Source organism: Myxocyprinus asiaticus, chromosome 48 (genome assembly GCF_019703515.2).
Source record: "Myxocyprinus asiaticus isolate MX2 ecotype Aquarium Trade chromosome 48, UBuf_Myxa_2, whole genome shotgun sequence".
Classification (NCBI taxonomy): Eukaryota; Metazoa; Chordata; class Actinopteri; order Cypriniformes; family Catostomidae; genus Myxocyprinus; species Myxocyprinus asiaticus.
Window position 1 is genome coordinate 10,450,228 of NC_059391.1, and position 17,134 is coordinate 10,467,361.

Consider the following 17,134-nt stretch of genomic DNA (forward strand, 5'->3'; position numbering starts at 1 on the left):
CAAATTTAGTCAATATTTTGGCATGCAAAACTTATTAATTTTAGTCCATTTTACTAAAATGGACTAAAATGGCATGTCATTTAATTCACTAAAATACAATTTTAGCTGATGATAATGTGCAAAATGACAAAAAAGTTTTTTTGTCAAACTGCAACAGATGAAAATTTAAGCAAATATTTATACATTTTGAAAAATATATACAAATTGAATAATTAAAAAATGTAGCACACATAAAAGATCAGCATAATCATTATCACTTTAAACATAATACAACATGTGAAATCTGTACTCGCATAAAAACACAAACCATTGTGAACAAGCTTTTCTCATGCACTCATGAACAAGCAACGGACATTAAGATTTCGAATGAAAATGACGTAAATTTTGTGCTGGTTCTCACCAAAAACGTATTCATTCAGAAGACTTGGAATATGAGTCGCATAGAATATTTTAACTATACTTTTGGGTCTTTTTTAAGCTTTAAAGAGAGTGGCAATCAACTTCCAATGTATTGAAAGATGGACCTCAATATTCATTAATACATCTTTTGTGTTCCACATAAGAAATAATAATAATAATAATAATAATAATAAAAGAGTCATATGGGTTTGGAATGACATGAAGGTCAGTAAATTATGAGATTTGTTTTTTATTCAACATCAATATTTTAGGTTTAAAATGTATATGAACATTTAAGGAAAAGGGTATATTTAAGATGCTGTAATTGGTCACCAACAGAACACAGGCCAAGAGTCAGGCCAACTACCCTTTTATAAATTGATCATATTAAGTAGGATGAAAATGAAAAGCTCAATAAAGGAGGTTGTCATTCATGTTTCCATTATATATTTTTATTCATTCAACTTTTTAGACAGATCATACATGTATAAAAGTTATCAAAATGATTTTTTGGCATAACAGTGCAATGAAAACCAAGGCGTGGTATGGCAGGTCAGACCTAAGTTTGTTTCAAACACCTGATGTTTGACACAGAAAACTCCTGAAATGGCTAAAAAGGAATACTGCAGTGCATGTGCTTATCAGCCATCAATAAAATTCAATGTATTCATCCCTGGCTTTGTCAAATTCTTGGGCGATCTTCAGCGCAGTGGCATTCAGTCCCACCGACTGCATGTTAGTAATGATGGTCACCACTACACCCTGTGGAGGGGTCAGCTTCTCATCCGTGACCTGTTTGCTCTCTCTAGGTAACACCAGTAGCACGCTACTAGCTCCCACAGCGCCCCCCGTGTGTGAGACGTAATGCCTGCGATTGTGGCACTGACCGTATTTCTGCTGTTTCTCCACAACCAGCCAGCCCTGGCCGTACATTCCGTCTTTGTCCCATGATGCTTCGGTTTTGTCCACCGGCGCCCACATGGCTTTGGCCGTGTGGGGTTTGAGGAAGCCGGGGAGAAGCCCGTCTGTGTTCTTCAGTTTCGCCATTTGAAAGCTGTAGAGCAGAGCGTTCCCAAAGACGAGAAGGTCCCCAACAGTGGACAGAAATCCCCCGCCAGCCCATTTGTATGAATTGTCGACATAGGGGCAGTTCACAATACGGCCCTTTTTATTGAAGTGGTAGAATCTAGAGAGGGGAAGATGTTGTAGCATTCATCTTTAAAATCTACAATGAGCTCTAAAAAATACAATTTTAAAATAAATCCAGACAGGTCGTGGATTACCCTGAATGGGTGATTTTGCCATAATTACTGACTGTACGTTATCCTGCTTATTACACGGATACTTAGCAAATAAATAAATGGATATGCAATTTTGATTTTAGCTGAAAATATTTCATTATGTAAGAAGATGCTATTTGCTATTTTTTAGTTGTAGTATAAATGTGCTAAACGGACGTTTTTGGCCGTTACCGCATATCTTGTTTTTTCAACATCTCACACCATAAACATATTTTTTAAGATGCTGTATAAAGGTAAATACTGTATACAGTATATCAGTCATGACAACCCTCTGAAAAAATGTTTAAGGTGTTATAATGGATATGACAAGTTGGTCGGTTTGGTCTTGGCAGACTAGATCTGCTTATGCTGCTGCTGCTGCAGAGTAAGAACGATGTCTTGCTACTTCTAGAATACAAAGACATGCTGTGTTGAGCATGAAAGACATGCTGTAGCTGCTGCACAATTAGACATACAATTGTGCTCAAAAGTTTGCATACCCTGGCAGAAATTGTGAAATTTTGGCATTGATTTTGAAAATATGACTGATCATGCAAAAAAACTGTCTTTTATTTAAGGTTAGTGATCATATGAAGCCATTTATCATCACATAGTTGTTTGGTTCCTTTTTAAATCATAATGATAACAGAAATCACCCAAAACGTTTGGCCTTGTTACAGACACACAAGGTGACACACACAGGTTTAAATGGCAATTAAAGGTTAATTTCCCACACCTGTGGCTTTTTAAATTGCAATTAGTGTCTGTGTATAAACAGTCAATGAGTTTGTTAGCTCTCACATGGATGCACTGAGCAGGCTAGATACTGGGCCATGAGGAGCAGAAAAGAACTGTCAAAACACCTGCGTAACAAGGTAATGGAACTTTATAAAGATGGAAAAGGATATAAAAATATATCCAGTCAGGATTGAAAATGCCAGTCAGTACTGTTCAATCACTTATTAAGAAGTGAAAAATTCAGGGATCTCTTGATACCAAGCCAAGGTCAGGTGGACCAAGAAAGATTTCAGCCACAACTGCCACAATAATTGTTCAGGATACAAAGAAAAACCCACAGGTAACCTCAGGAGAAATACAGGCTGCTCTGGAAAAAGATGGTGTGGTTGTTTCAAGGAGCACAATACGACGATACTTCAACAAAAATGAGCTGCATGGTCGAGTTGCCAGAAAGAAGCCTTTACTGTGCCAATGCCACAAATGACAACACCTTGACACGCCTCACAGCTTCTGGCACACTGTAATTTGGAGTGACGAGACCAAAATCACAACCATCACAACCATAAGCGCTATGTTTGGAGAGGGGTCATCAAGGCCTATAGAGAAAAGAATACCACCCCTACTGTGAAACATGGTGGTGGCTCACTGATGTCTTGGGGGTGTGTGAGCTCTAAAGGCACGGGGAATCTTGTGAAAATTGATGGCAAGATGAATGCAGCATGTTAACAGAAAATACTGGCAGACAATTTGCATTTTTCTGCACGAAAGCTGCGCATGGGACGCTCTTGGACTTTCCAGCATGATAATGACCCTAAGCACAGGGGCAAGTTGATCCTCCAGTGGTTACAGCAGAAAAAGGTGAAGGTTCTAGAGTGGCCATCACAGTCTCCTGACCTTAATATCATCGAGCCACTCTGGGGAGATCTCAAACGTGCGGTTCATGCAAGACGACCAAAAACTTTGCATGACCTGGAGGCATTTTGCCAAAACGAATGGGCAGCTATACCACCTGCAAGAATTTGGGGCCTCGTAGACAACTATTACAAAAGACTGCATGCTGTCATTAATGCTAAAGAGGGCAATACACAGTATTAAGAACTAAGGGTATGAAGACTTTTGAACAGGGGTCATTACATTTTTTTCTTTGTTGCCATGTTTTGTTTTATGATTGTGCCATTCTGTTATAACCTACAGTTGAATATGAATCCCATAAGAAATAAAGAAATGTGTTTTGCCTGCTCACTTATGTTTTCTTTAAAAATGGTACATATATTACCAGTTCTCCAAGGGTATGCAAACTTTTGAGCACAACTGTATGTAAGACATTATGCATCAAGCATGTAGAGCATGCTGCTGCTGCACAATTAGACATACACACAATTACAAGACAAGTGGTGCTGGGGTGGAGGAGGGTTTAAGAGAGAAAACTCTTGTAGGGCGCTGCAGTTAAACCGGTTTATGTGCAAACAACTCAGGCAGTTTAAATGCTAGTCAAAGAGAGAATATGCAAGTTGATTGGCTAAAAGATTACTTGTCAGTGAACCAGCTTGGGCCATAGAGTACGCAAGCCGACTGGCATACAGATTGCATGTCAAAAAACCTTTCAGTTTGCACCATGTAGAGTTTCATGACTGAACTTAGAATCGTTAACTTTTGAAACACAGCTCAACAAATCAATGTCCGTTTTAAAACAATGGACCAACCGGATGAATGTGGGAGTGAGATAAACATATTCACACATGGACAAGTGTATTGAGTGTATATTAGCAACAGTGTCTAAAAATGAATGAGCCCCTGAATGTGGCTTCTGTTCAATTCCGTTGCCCCAGTACCTTGAGCGGTTGTAAATGATTGGGTCGTTCTTATCCGGCACTGTGTTGAACATGCCCAGATCACGAAACATCTTCATCATGTGGTCGAGGAAGCGATGACCTGCTGCTCTCTCCACCACAGCACTAAGCAGCGTGAAGGCATGTGTGGAATACAGGAACGTAGAACCTACCAGACAGTGATCAACAGCATAGTCATGTAAAGCTGTGAATTTACAGCAATCACAGGCAAGCGTCTCCTACTCAAAATGCAAACTTTAAAGGGATAATTCACCCAAAAATGAAAATTCTGTCATCATTTACTCACCCTCATGCCATCCCAAATGTGTATAACTTTCATTCTTCTGCAAAACACAAAGACTTTTCGAAGAATATTTCAGCTCTGTTGGTCCTCACAGTGCAAGTGAATGGTGACCAGAACTTTGAAGGTCCAAAAGGGACATAAAAGTAATACATACGACTTCAGTGGTTTAAACCATATCTTCTGAAGTGATATGATAGGTGTGGGTGAGAAACAGATCAATATTTTTTTACTGAAAATCTACACTTTCACTTCCACATTCTGATGTAGAAGTGACTTTCACTTTTACATTCAGCCACGTACTGGTCGGAGCTGGTCAAAAGTGGAGATTGATAGTAAAAAAAGGACTTAAATGTTGATCTGTTTCTCACCCACACCCATCATATCACTTCAGAAGATATGGATTTAATCACTAGAATCATAGGGATTACTTTTACGCTGTCTTTATGTCCTTTTTGGACCTTCTGAGTTCTGGTCACCATTCACTTGCATTGTATGGACCTATAGAGCTGAAATATTCTTCTAAAAATTTTCATTTGTGTTCTGCTGAAGAAAGAAAGTCATACACATCAGGGATGGCATGAAGGGTGAGTAAATGAAGAGAGAATTTTCATTTTTGGGTGAACTATCTCTTTAAGAAATAGTTCACCCTAAAACAAATTAATAAAATTAGCATAATGTGCCAACATTTCACAGAATGTGCAGTATACAGAGCTTAATACGTGGACTACGGTATTACACAATGGAATGTGCTTGACTGTACTTTACATTATCTATACATACAGCAGAAATACTTAAGAGTAGAATATGGCAGAATGCTATTCTGAACTTAGCCTTTGTATCTTTTATCACTGAATAATGCCCGCATTTTCACTTACAAAGAAAAAAAAAAAAAGAAAAACCTTATAAGCAGGATACATTGTCTACTGTGCATTTTTCAGCAAGCAGTAAGCTAGTATTCAACAGAGAAAAACAGCCTGGTTCCAGAAGTAGAAATCCTGTTTTTTCTCCATAGAAGATATTAGTGTATAAACCTTTATAGACAGACCTATTGTAAGCTATGAGGTTGTTAATCAATGGTATATGCTTCTGTTATTTTAACTTCATAAAAAAAAAAACGTTTAATATTGGGATTTCTGGAGAAAAACTACACTACTCATGATCCTGAAGGAAAATAATCTACCAATCAGAAAAATACTTCTTGAACCAAGACGACTGAGATGGGCGGACGTTGTTTCAATCTCTTCCAAACATAGTGGAGGTGAATTTCACTTTGAGAAATGCAGTTAATTAACAATGCTTAGTTCTGTGCCGTGTGAAAGCATACCGGGCTTAAAAATCAGAGGATCATCTTTGAATAAGTCCAAAGCCTGGATGACATTCTCAAAGCTGTATTTGAGGTAGTACTCCTCCTGCTCAAACTCTTTTTTCCTCTGGCCTGCTTTGGCCTCTTTGCATTTAGCACTTTTGTCCTCTGCTCTAGGCTTCTCTTTGCTATCAACTGAGCCCTTTTCCTCTTTCCTCTCCTCTTTCTTCTCCGGGGGCTTCAGAAGGCGCTTTGCTTTCTCTTTGTCCTCTCTCACTTTCTTGGCATCTTTTTCATAGTGACGGATGCCACTCAAGTGAGACAGGAGCATTCGAGGTGTTATTGTTACCTAGTTTAAGGACAAAACAAAGAAGACTTGGTCATGAGTTTAACTTAGATTCATTACATTTCATTAAACCTTATCAAAAAGTAATTAAGTCCTTTTCATGGGAAACTGTATTAATTAATACAAATGCAGCCTTGTTAATTAAGACACTGCATTATGCGTTAGGCAATATTCTAAGACCAGTGTTTAATTTGTGTCAGTTATTTAATCATTCAAAATGTCTTTTTGTTTTTACTCACATTTTCTCCCTCAAATTGCTTCTCTGGGAACTCAGGGACGTATTTTTGCACAGCGGCATCTAGATCTATCTTGCCCTCCTCCCAGAGTCGAATGACGGCCGCTGTGGTCAGAGGTTTACTGATGCTGGCGATTCTCATCACTGTGTCGGGGCTGCAAGGCACTCTGTTCTCCAGATCTGCATAACCAACCCCTGAGAGACAGCATCCATAGCCGGTATTCACTGTCAGATCCACTAGTATAATCTTTGTTCTGAGGCAGTTTGCAAAGGAAATGAGTTAGGTGTAAATGTGCACTGGATGTCAGGATCTAGGTACCTTCACACCAAACTTGGTTGCCATCCACCGAGACTCCAATAACCATTCCTGGTGCCCCAACTTCATCCTGATTCCTGAAAAATGATATATTTGTATATTTGTAGTCCATTCTTTGCTTTAGTAAGAGGCATCTAGTGAATCTTTTTAAGAAATGTCTGGGTCGTATTTCACCAAATGAAAATGGGTGGTTGGTTTAAACACAACCACTGACAACAAAAGACATATTTCTCATAAAAGAAATTATTTCTCTTTTTTTTTTTTTTTTTTTGCAGTGTGATATTATTTTCATAATAATTAAGCAGATTTGCCCACAAATTCTTATTAATGAATCCCCCCAAAATCTCATTCTTACTGTAATTCAGTTAACAACATTATTATCCTGTCAGGACAAATTATTTATTTTCTTTTAAAAATCAGCATACATTTAATTTATTAACACAAATTAAAATAATAATAAAAAAAATCATGTCTTTTAAGAAATTAAAATTTCTTACTTTTCCTGATATTTTGACTTAATATTGTTTATACTAAATATGATTTTAGAATTATTTTTATTTTATTTTGGTGTTTTATAATATTTAAATATACAACAGAGCATTCAGCAGAACTTGACTATGTGTATGTGTATATATATATATATATACATACAGTATATAAGAATAAAGTATAAATAGTACTTTAATAAACAGTTTCTCGATACCGCTGTAGCAGGTCTCTGCTGATCTCTATAGCAGTTCTGTACTTTGAGAGAGTTTCAGCGCTGTCTGTTTTCTGTACATCACATTCACAGTGTTTAGACACAGAATCACGATATTTCAACCCCACAGCCAAAACAAAGCCCGTCCCAATGCCGAATATCCATAGAGATCTGTTCTTATAAAATGTGAAGACAGTTCTTCTCTGTGTTGAAATGAATCTTCTCATCAGATTATCTCTGTATGTCAACAAAGACACGAAGGGCTCGGATTTCTGCGCACTGTATCTACATTTTGTGTAAATGAGACCCTGTGATAAACACAGTAACCGAGACATGGCAGTTTTGCGACTAATAATAATACCACATGTGATAAAAAAAAAAAAAAACGGGTTAAAAGAGTTAGTTAATGGTGTACAGCGTACAGTTCCCGTCTGAAGTCAATAAAAGCGGGCGGACACACACACACACACACACACACACACACACACACACACACACACACACACACACACACACAACAACCGGTCTATTTTCAGAATAAAAGTCGCATGTTACTAATATATAAAATTATGATATTGTCTCATGGGCAATTTAAAATATTTAAACAAATATTTTATTATATTTGAAAAGTACATATTTTGTTTTATCAATAACATTTTAGTTGGAGCAAGTAGTTTTTATGTTAATAGCATAGGTACAAAAAAATACAAAGTAATTTTCCAGGTTCAATTCAAGTTAAGTTCAATCAACAGTATTTGTGGCATAATATTGATTACCACAAAAAATAATTTTGACTCGTCCCACCTTTTCTAAAAAATAAATAAATAAATAAAATAAAAATAAAATAAAATTAAATTAAAATCAAGGTTACAGAAAGGCACTTACAATGGAAGTGAATGGGGCCAATTTTGGAGGGTTTAAAATGCAGAAATGTGAAGCAAATCATTTTTATAAAAGCACACAAAAACTCCTGTAATATTTGAGCTGTAAAGTTGTTTAAATCTGTATATTTACAGTGATTTTAGGGTTTTATGGTTTACAGCGCTATAGCGGCATGGCAATGTAGTTGTAGAATTAAATATATCTTCCACAGAAAAGGTTAATAAGCTATTTTATCACACTAAAATAATTTTAACATGCATATTGTTTACATCTTGTAACAGTTAGTATTTAAGTGAAGACTAGCCCCCTTCACTTCCATTGTAAGTGACTCACTGTACCCACTGATATATAATATAGAACTGGATTGCTCATGATGTCATATCAGTGAAGCCACTGTGCCGCCATATTTCGTATGTGTATCTATATCAAACAGTCAACCTCTACACATGTAATTAATTACTTATTTAAAGTCAGGAATTTTTCCTGTTTCTTGAAAGCCCGAGCGAGTTATGTATATCCACAGTATATCAAACACCTCTAACAAACTTCACTGGCGAACAGATGATCTGAATTTAAACAAGTTCACTGAAACTGAGGTAAGATACAAACAGACATTTTCAGACTTATTTATTGTGATCATCAAAGTGTTTATTCAGTTACTTTATTTATTTATTTATTTATTTTTCAGTTTGGAATGCCCAATTCCCACTGCTTACTAGGTCCTCGTGGTGGCACAGTTACTCACCTCAATCTAGGTGGTGGAGGACAAGTCCCAGTTGATTCAGTTGCCAGAGCTTCTGAGACAGTCAATCCATGCATCTTATCACATGGCTTGTCATGCATAACACCACGGAGACACCCAGCATAAGGAGGCTCATGCTATTCTCCATGATCCACGCACAACTTACCATGTGCCCCATTGAGAGCGAGAACCACTAACCACGACCACAGTGAGGTTACCCCATGAGGCTCTACCCTCCCTAGCAACCGGACCAATCTGTTTGCTTAGGAGACCTGGCTGGAGTCACTCAGCACACCCTGGATTCGAACTCATGACTCCAGGGGTGGTAGTCAGCGTCAATGCTCGCTGAGCTACCCAGGCCCCCCAGAGTTACTTGTTTTAAGTTTTTCTCACGGTCACTTGAATAAGAGCTCTCGTGGAGCAGGTGCTGAGATTGAGGGAGACACGCAAAGCAAAACTGGTTTAAATTAAACTAATACGGGTTAGACTGGAGGACAATGAATTAAACTGACTACAGAGAGCACTTCAATGTGAAAACAAGCAAATCCCAGGCATTTTAGGTGAATTAAAAATCCCAGTTTGACTTTTTTAAGGACCCTCCGAGGCAAATAGACATGTTGTCACCCCAAAACAAGCAAATATTACAGCTTTTCCTACTTCCTTGACAACTTGTGGACAGTTTTGCTGCTTCCTTTGGTGATTGTTGTGCTGCACTGATAGACTGATAGGGGCAGGTGAATGCTCCGACATCGTGATCCGTGTACATCTTCTCCCTCGTAAGGAATATTATCCATAACAAGCTAATCAAACATTAAACATGATTGTCACTAGAGGGCGAAACGCAACTGTCGAATCCGCAGATCGGAGACGGTGAAACGGGGGTGTTTTCGCCTGTCAGTCATTGACGCTCTATGACAGTTTGGGCATACCAAGATGGCTGCTCTAGCATATGCGGTGGCTTTACCTCCTGCTGGCAGTTTAACATTGCGTCAGTGATCCAGTTATATCCACAGTTTTCCTGAGCAACCACTGGGCTGCGCCATGATGCCTGTCATTGCCTGTTTTGTATTTCTGGTCTTGAGATGCAAAGTAAAACTGCCAAAATGAGCGATGAGAAAAACAACCATTTAAGTGTTACAACTTGAAGTAAGAATGAATTTCAGGCTCAGCTTATGCCATTGTTGGCTGTCATAACAACTCTGAATAATTAATGATATCAAAGTAACTCACCTCAGATCATCGTCATCTATACACTATAGTGAGGCACTGTCTATAAAAAGACGGTCATCTCGACTCTGTGAAGTATCGGCGTGTTTTCTGACAATTTTTACAAATGCAATACCTTGAGTTAAAACACTGGAGACTGGTCGAATCGTGGAACACTCCCGCGTTCAGGAAAAAGGTGGGTATATATATATATATATATATATATATATATATACACACACACATACATATCAGTGACTGTAACCCAGAATTTGGCAAGAAAAGTAGGGGCGAAATTCATTTTTGTGGTAATCAACATTACACCACAAATGCTATCAAAAGAGCTTAACTTGTATTGAAACCGGAATATTTCTTTTAAATTTGCCATAAATGTTTGTACATTTTATTGTCTATTAGAGTACAGTATACGTTTTGGGAATATTGTAAAATCGGACAATCGTGCCAATAAAGCTTTGTTGACTCTGGCTTTTATTATGAAAAATGTAGAACTATCAAAACTAGTAGCTCATTGGCTCACGAGTCAGCTGTGACTATGACGAGGACCAATCAAATGTCCGGATTCCGTTCATGAAAGTAGGCCCCGCCTTAACGCTACTGTTCTCTGCTATATAATGCAAAAGCAGCTGCTACTGAGAGTGAGCTCTGTGGAGTTATATGGAATATGTTAGTATATACAGGTGCATCTCAATAAATTAGAATGTCGTGGAAAAGTTCATTTATTTCAGTAATTCAACTCAAATTGTGAAACTCGTGTATTAAATAAATTCAATGCACACAGACTGAAGTAGTTTAAGTCTTTGGTTCTTTTAATTGTGATGATTTTGGCTCACATTTAACAAAAACCCACCAATTCACTATCTCAACAAATTAGAATACACCATAAGACCAATAAAAAAAAAAAAAAAAAGTTTTAGTGAATTGTTGGCCTTCTGGGAAGTATGTTCATTTACTGTATATGTACTCAATACTTGGTAGGGGCTCCTTTTGCTTTAATTACTGCCTCAATTCGGCATGGCATGAAGGTGATCAGTTTGTGGCACTGCTGAGGTGGTATGGAAGCCCAGGTTTCTTTGACAGTGGCCTTCAGCTCATCTGCATTTTTTGGTCTCTTGTTTCTCATTTTCCTCTTGACAATACCCCATAGATTCTCTATGGGGTTCAGGTCTGGTGAGTTTGCTGGCCAGTCAAGCACACCAACACCATGGTCATTTAACCAACTTTTGGTGCTTTTGGCAGTGTGGGCAGGTGCCAAATCCTGCTGGAAAATGAAATCAGCATCTTTAAAAAGCTGGTCAGCAGAAGGAAGCATGAAGTGCTCCAAAATTTCTTGGTAAACGGGTGCAGTGACTTTGGTTTTCAAAAAACACAATGGACCAACACCAGCAGATGACATTGCACCCCAAATCATCACAGACTGTGGAAACTTAACACTGGACTTCAAGCAACTTGGGCTATGAGCTTCTCCACCCTTCCTCCAGACTCTAGGACCTTGGTTTCCAAATGAAATACAAAACTTGTTCTCATCTGAAAAGAGGACTTTGGACCACTGGGCAACAGTCCAGTTCTTCTTCTCCTTAGCCCAGGTAAGACGCCTCTGACGTTGTCTGTGGTTCAGGAGTGGCTTAACAAGAGGAATACGACAACTGTAGCCAAATTCCTTGACACGTCTGTGTGTGGTGGCTCTTGATGCCTTGACCCCAGGCTCAGTCCATTCCTTGTGAAGTTCACCCAAATTCTCGAATCGATTTTGCTTGACAATCCTCATAACGCTGTGGTTCTCTCGGTTGGTTGTGCATCTTTTTCTGTTAACATGCTTGGATACAGCACTCTGTGAACAGCCAGCTTCTTTGGCAATTAACGTTTGTGGCTTACCCTCCTTGTGAAGGGTGTCGATGATTGTCTTCTGGACAAATGTCAGTCTTCCCCATGATTGTGTAGCCTAGTGAACCAAACTGAGAGACCATTTTGAAGGCTCAGGAAACCTTTGCAGGTGTTTTGAGTTGATTAGCTGATTGTCATGTCACCATATTCTAATTTTTTGAGATAGTGAATTGGTGGGTTTTTGTTAAATATGAGCCAAAATCATCACAATTAAAAGAACCAAAGACTTAAACTACTTCAGTCTGTGTGCATTGAATTTATTTAATACACGAGTTTCATAATTTGAGTTGAATTACTGAAATAAATGAACTTTTCCACAACATTCTAATTTATTGAGATGCACCTGTATATGTCACATAACAAATCCTAGTGGCAGTTAGTGAACTATAGCTCATTGTTCTAGGTTAATTCACTGGAAAGAACACAACATATTTTATTGCATTACAAACGACTGGTGAAAGCCACAAGCTCATGTATTCTTTGCAGTGTGATAAGTCAATGTTTGTGAGACGCTTGATGTCAAATCCAATTAATTTTGTTTACACAAATTAATTTGTTTTGCATGACTTACCTCATACTTTATAGTTCTAAATTATTTATTAAAATTATCATTACAATCAATTGAGGCAAATAAAATCAATTAAATAGTTGCTGAATGTGATACTTTAACCAAGGCACCTCACCTTGCCAGGAGACCCTTTTTTTAAAAAAAGAATATTACTGTGGATATGCATGGCTGTGTTCACAATGAAGGATGAGGCACAGTGTTTTAAAGTATTTCAGACCTCTGAGATCAAATGGACAATGAATAGCCCTTTTCAACAAAACTAAAATCAGCTGGTTACAGGCAACATAGGTGACAGTCAACTATAACTACACATTTAATTTTAAATGCTTTAGGCTCTATAAGTGATATACCTGCCATCAAAGCATCAAAGTCAAACCACTGATAAGCCTTAAAACATCATGCCTAACCACATCTTGCACCATTGCCATGAGTACAAATGTTGCATCAGTTTAAACTGTATAGTTTTGAGAGTAAGAATCATTTTGGATTGCACACAATGGGCTGGTTTTGAAATTATGTGGTTTCAAAAGTCAGAACACATACAGTATGGGTAGTTGACATGAAAACAACACCTTGCAGTCTGTGGCCATCATTAAGAATGTAATGTTTGAGTTATTGTTAAGAACAATTAAACTTTTTGTTTTGTGCTATCATACCAGACCGTATGATTTATAAATAAATTACAGAATAAACCTGGCATACTTATCGGGTGACCAGATGACACGTAAAAAAACGTAAATAAAAGCCATTTTTTGGGGAATATATATATATATATATATATATATATATATATGGCTTAATTGTAAAAGTGTGGTTCTTCTAAACAGTTTCTATTAACTCAAGCGCAGACTAATGCCCTTGATACATAGTCATTCAGCCATGACGTCAATGTGTCGGCACACCAGGAAAGCCAATTCGCCAAGGGTTCTTATAGGTTTTGAGTTTTTTTTTTCTTTTCAATTTAAGAGTTAAACAAAGTCTGTGATAAACTTTGCTTGAAGATACTATTTGTTCTGAAACATAAATTACACATTCATACCTTAAATGTAAATTCTGAAACCAGCGCATTTTAAAAAATGTCACCTAAAACATTCTTTTCCTTATGAATTTTAACTTAAAATTTTTGTTAAACAATAGGTTAATGGTAAAGTTAACTGGCATGCTATTCATCAACTACCCATATACCATCAACAACATCGTAGGGGAAGTTGGCATGTTGTTTCCAATACCGCCGGCACCCTAGAATTGGCCACATTGTGCAGATTCACTAGAAGCACCATCTCCTATTAGACATTTTTGCATTGACTCCAGCATGTTTACATTACCCTGTGGCACAACAGAATGCACATCGTGTCAGATGCATGAAAGACCCAGGTTCATATCCCGCAATGGAACCAGGATGTAGTCGCGTTTGCATAATCCATGACAAGTGCGATTCAGAGGTTGCATTTTTCCTTCCAATGTCACATTTTTACTCCACTGATGGTTAGGTTTAGACTGGGAGGGTTCAGTATATAAAATATGCATTCGGCTTCACTGTATTACAGCCTGTATATCTGGAAACAACTCGCTCTTGGTGCCCCTTTGTGGACATTTCACCCAGAAAACTGAGCTCCCATGTGCCCATACGCCCAACACTTGCCGCTTTGGCTACTGATGGCAGTGTTTCCAATTTCGGTAAGCACAGACCTATTTTTTTCTAAAGAAAAGTCAACCTACTGTTACGGATTTTACTAAAATCAGTCTGCAACCATCTAAATGCAGTTCCATGATGATTCAATTAAAATATATTTCCCACAAACCTGGACTACAAATATAATATTGAAGACAGATCTGCATTCATTAATTGCATTTCAGTTTGTGCAGCACAACTTTGAAATCTCAGTCTTTTAGGGCCTTCACTTCCTGAAAACAAGTCATCCAGGAGTTAACTTGTGATATATATTTTCCAAGGACGCTCACAGCCATCAGAAGCAAATATGAAATGTAATACAGGAAGCAAATGGGCTGATTAGCATGTGTTGTTAGGCAACATCCACTGCCAGTGAGGGGAAATAAAGAGAATCTGTTGTGAAGGTTAACAAAGAACAAAATTTAGCTTTTGGAGTGGAGCATGCAAAGGTTGGCTTTTCATTTGAAGTACACCAGAAGCTCAAAAACAGACCACAGTCTTAGAAAATGTCAAACGGAGTGGTTTAATTTATATTTATTTTAGCTTTGTACATTTTATATATGACATACATTTAATACACCTACATTTAAAATGACTAAAATGAACAAAGCACAACCAAATATAACTTAATATTTTTCAAATTCAAAATGAAGACATTTTGAACCTTGTGGGTTTTGATGTAACCAAACCCAATAATGCATAATTATTGCATAATTGCAAATAATGTTGCCTGACATTTTGAAGGTAGTAATTGAAAAAAAAAGTGTAAATAAGTCCCTTTAAAGCCAGGGCTAAACATTGGCACAAAGAATTTTAATCTAAATTGGAAAAGTGTATATGGTTAAATCATAAACCTAAAAGCTACACACTGCTAGACATCTGCCTTCACAGTAGCACCAGTATACATAGGACAACCTAATCCAATGTACACTTTAACAGAAAACCTTTCAATTTTATTTAAACTTGGCTTCCAACTCCATGTCCACGATAACAATTATGTGCATATATTGATAATTAAGTGCAATTGTTGCTAACTTTGTTTTGTTTGTGCACAACCAGAATAAAATAAACACGTACCATAATATTACCGTAAAAAAAAAACAAAAAAAAATACATGGAAAAACTAAAGCTTTGTAACAAATGGCACATGTTATTCAATCTGATAATTGTCAGGAGGAAACAAACACTCGATTACAAAATGCAGACAAAATCATTGTGAGACCAGGCTTTTCACATGTTATTCAACTCCAACAGAGTCTGTTCCAACTTCTGATTCATATCGAGGTTCTCTTCTTTAGCATGTGAAAGCTTTTCTGTTAGAACATCAAGTGAAAAAACATGAGTATTAATGCAAACCATGACATCACATGCACTTGGTTACTCAATTACGTTCATTCAAAAAACATTCGTTGGTGAAAACACAGCAGTCACAACTACACTGAATCCCTGTCGGACATCATTCAAGACTGGTCAGTCGTAATAAATGTACTTTCCACACTCAATGCATGCTTTAAATGAATAAGTATATATTTGTATAACAGTTATCACAGATAAATAGTGCTGTCTCTTGAGTAAAGCAAAAGGCATTGGATTTTATCCTGATTCATTTGGTAGTCATCGATTATACAAATGCTGCCTTCAAGTCCATCTGCAGAGTTCTTCCCTGCAAGTTCAGAAGTAATAATTGCAATGAGATTCAACAAAAATAAATGCATTGGGAAATGTAATATTTTTCCGTACTTCTCGACAAAGAGAGGAAGCTTTTTAGCACAAAGGGAGGCACATTAAGTGTTGCTTTTTCGTATCACTTTTATGCTGCCACAGAGAATGATGTGAAATGTAGTTTTGTTTTGCAAGCTTGTCAATGCACAATCATTCTGAAACACTCAACATTTAAAAGGAACATGGGTCAAGTTTCCCACCGGTAATTACAACATGGTGGTGTTCATGTGTACTCATCTTGTAAATACAATCATTCCGATTTGACTTGAAGGCAGCAAAAGAATAACCTCCATACACAACATGTTCTTTGAACTTTCAATCACAACAGATGCATTTGTTTTAAACACCATTTGGTGATTATAAAAAGGCCACATTAGTTTTAATCCTCATTCAATGCCATTCTTAGCTCGTTAGAGAGAAGACGGTTTTTCTCGAGCTGCTGGTAGAGGTGATCTACAGGAGCGGTCGAGGCAGCAGGTTAAGAAAAGAGAGAAACAGAGTAAGAACAGAGTGAACAGACACACATCAGAAAAGCTGAAGGAAGCAGAAGGGTTAGTTAACATTTTTCTACGTTAAAGAGAAGAGCACAAGCATCACAGAGAGAAACCAACCTGAAGAACAGCCTTGACAAGTGTTGAAGGTGTTTCTGATGGGATGGTTTTATCAGATCAGACAGCAGGGAATTGATGGGTGATTCTAAGGGTTAATGGATCCACTAGGATGGGGTGAAATTATTCACCTTTTTGAGCTTTGACTCAAATGCGTATAACATATTTAAACAGCAGATTAAGAGCTTAACAGTTGGCTTTGAGGAAGCAAGAAACAAAAGTCACCCAAAGTGAAGAAATCTCTCCTGACTGGTGACCATACACGTTCTTTTTGAAGTTTAGAAACTCACTAAACCTCTACACAAAAACAATGTGGTATACATTACACTAAGCTGTGGAATCCTACTAGGGGCTAAATTAAACCACTTTTATTAAATATTTA

At 37.5% G+C, this 17,134-nt stretch overlaps 2 protein-coding genes across 14 annotated transcripts in view; both read right to left on the minus strand.

Moving 5' to 3' along the window:
- Nucleotides 1-835: 835 nt before the first annotated feature.
- Nucleotides 836-7,923, minus strand: LOC127437414 (serine beta-lactamase-like protein LACTB, mitochondrial). Its single transcript, XM_051692301.1, has 6 exons — nt 7,454-7,923; nt 6,754-6,827; nt 6,439-6,629; nt 5,875-6,202; nt 4,250-4,415; nt 836-1,585 (listed from the first exon to the last, which is right to left on the minus strand). The coding sequence occupies exons 1-6, from the start codon at nt 7,783-7,785 to the stop codon at nt 1,048-1,050; spliced, it is 1,629 nt and encodes a 542-aa protein (XP_051548261.1). The 5' UTR covers nt 7,786-7,923; the 3' UTR covers nt 836-1,047.
- A 7,017-nt stretch (nt 7,924-14,940) lies between these two features.
- Nucleotides 14,941-17,134, minus strand: part of LOC127437431 (tropomyosin alpha-1 chain-like) — a 29,814-nt gene continuing 27,620 nt past the window's right edge. For 7 of the 13 annotated variants that reach the window (XM_051692332.1, XM_051692341.1, XM_051692329.1 and 4 more), the window contains one exon: nt 14,941-15,735. In XM_051692332.1, coding sequence (XP_051548292.1) covers nt 15,653-15,735 — 83 coding nt within the window. In that variant the 3' untranslated portion in view covers nt 14,941-15,652. The other 6 variants (XM_051692347.1, XM_051692344.1, XM_051692345.1 and 3 more) reach the window with 1 other exon arrangement.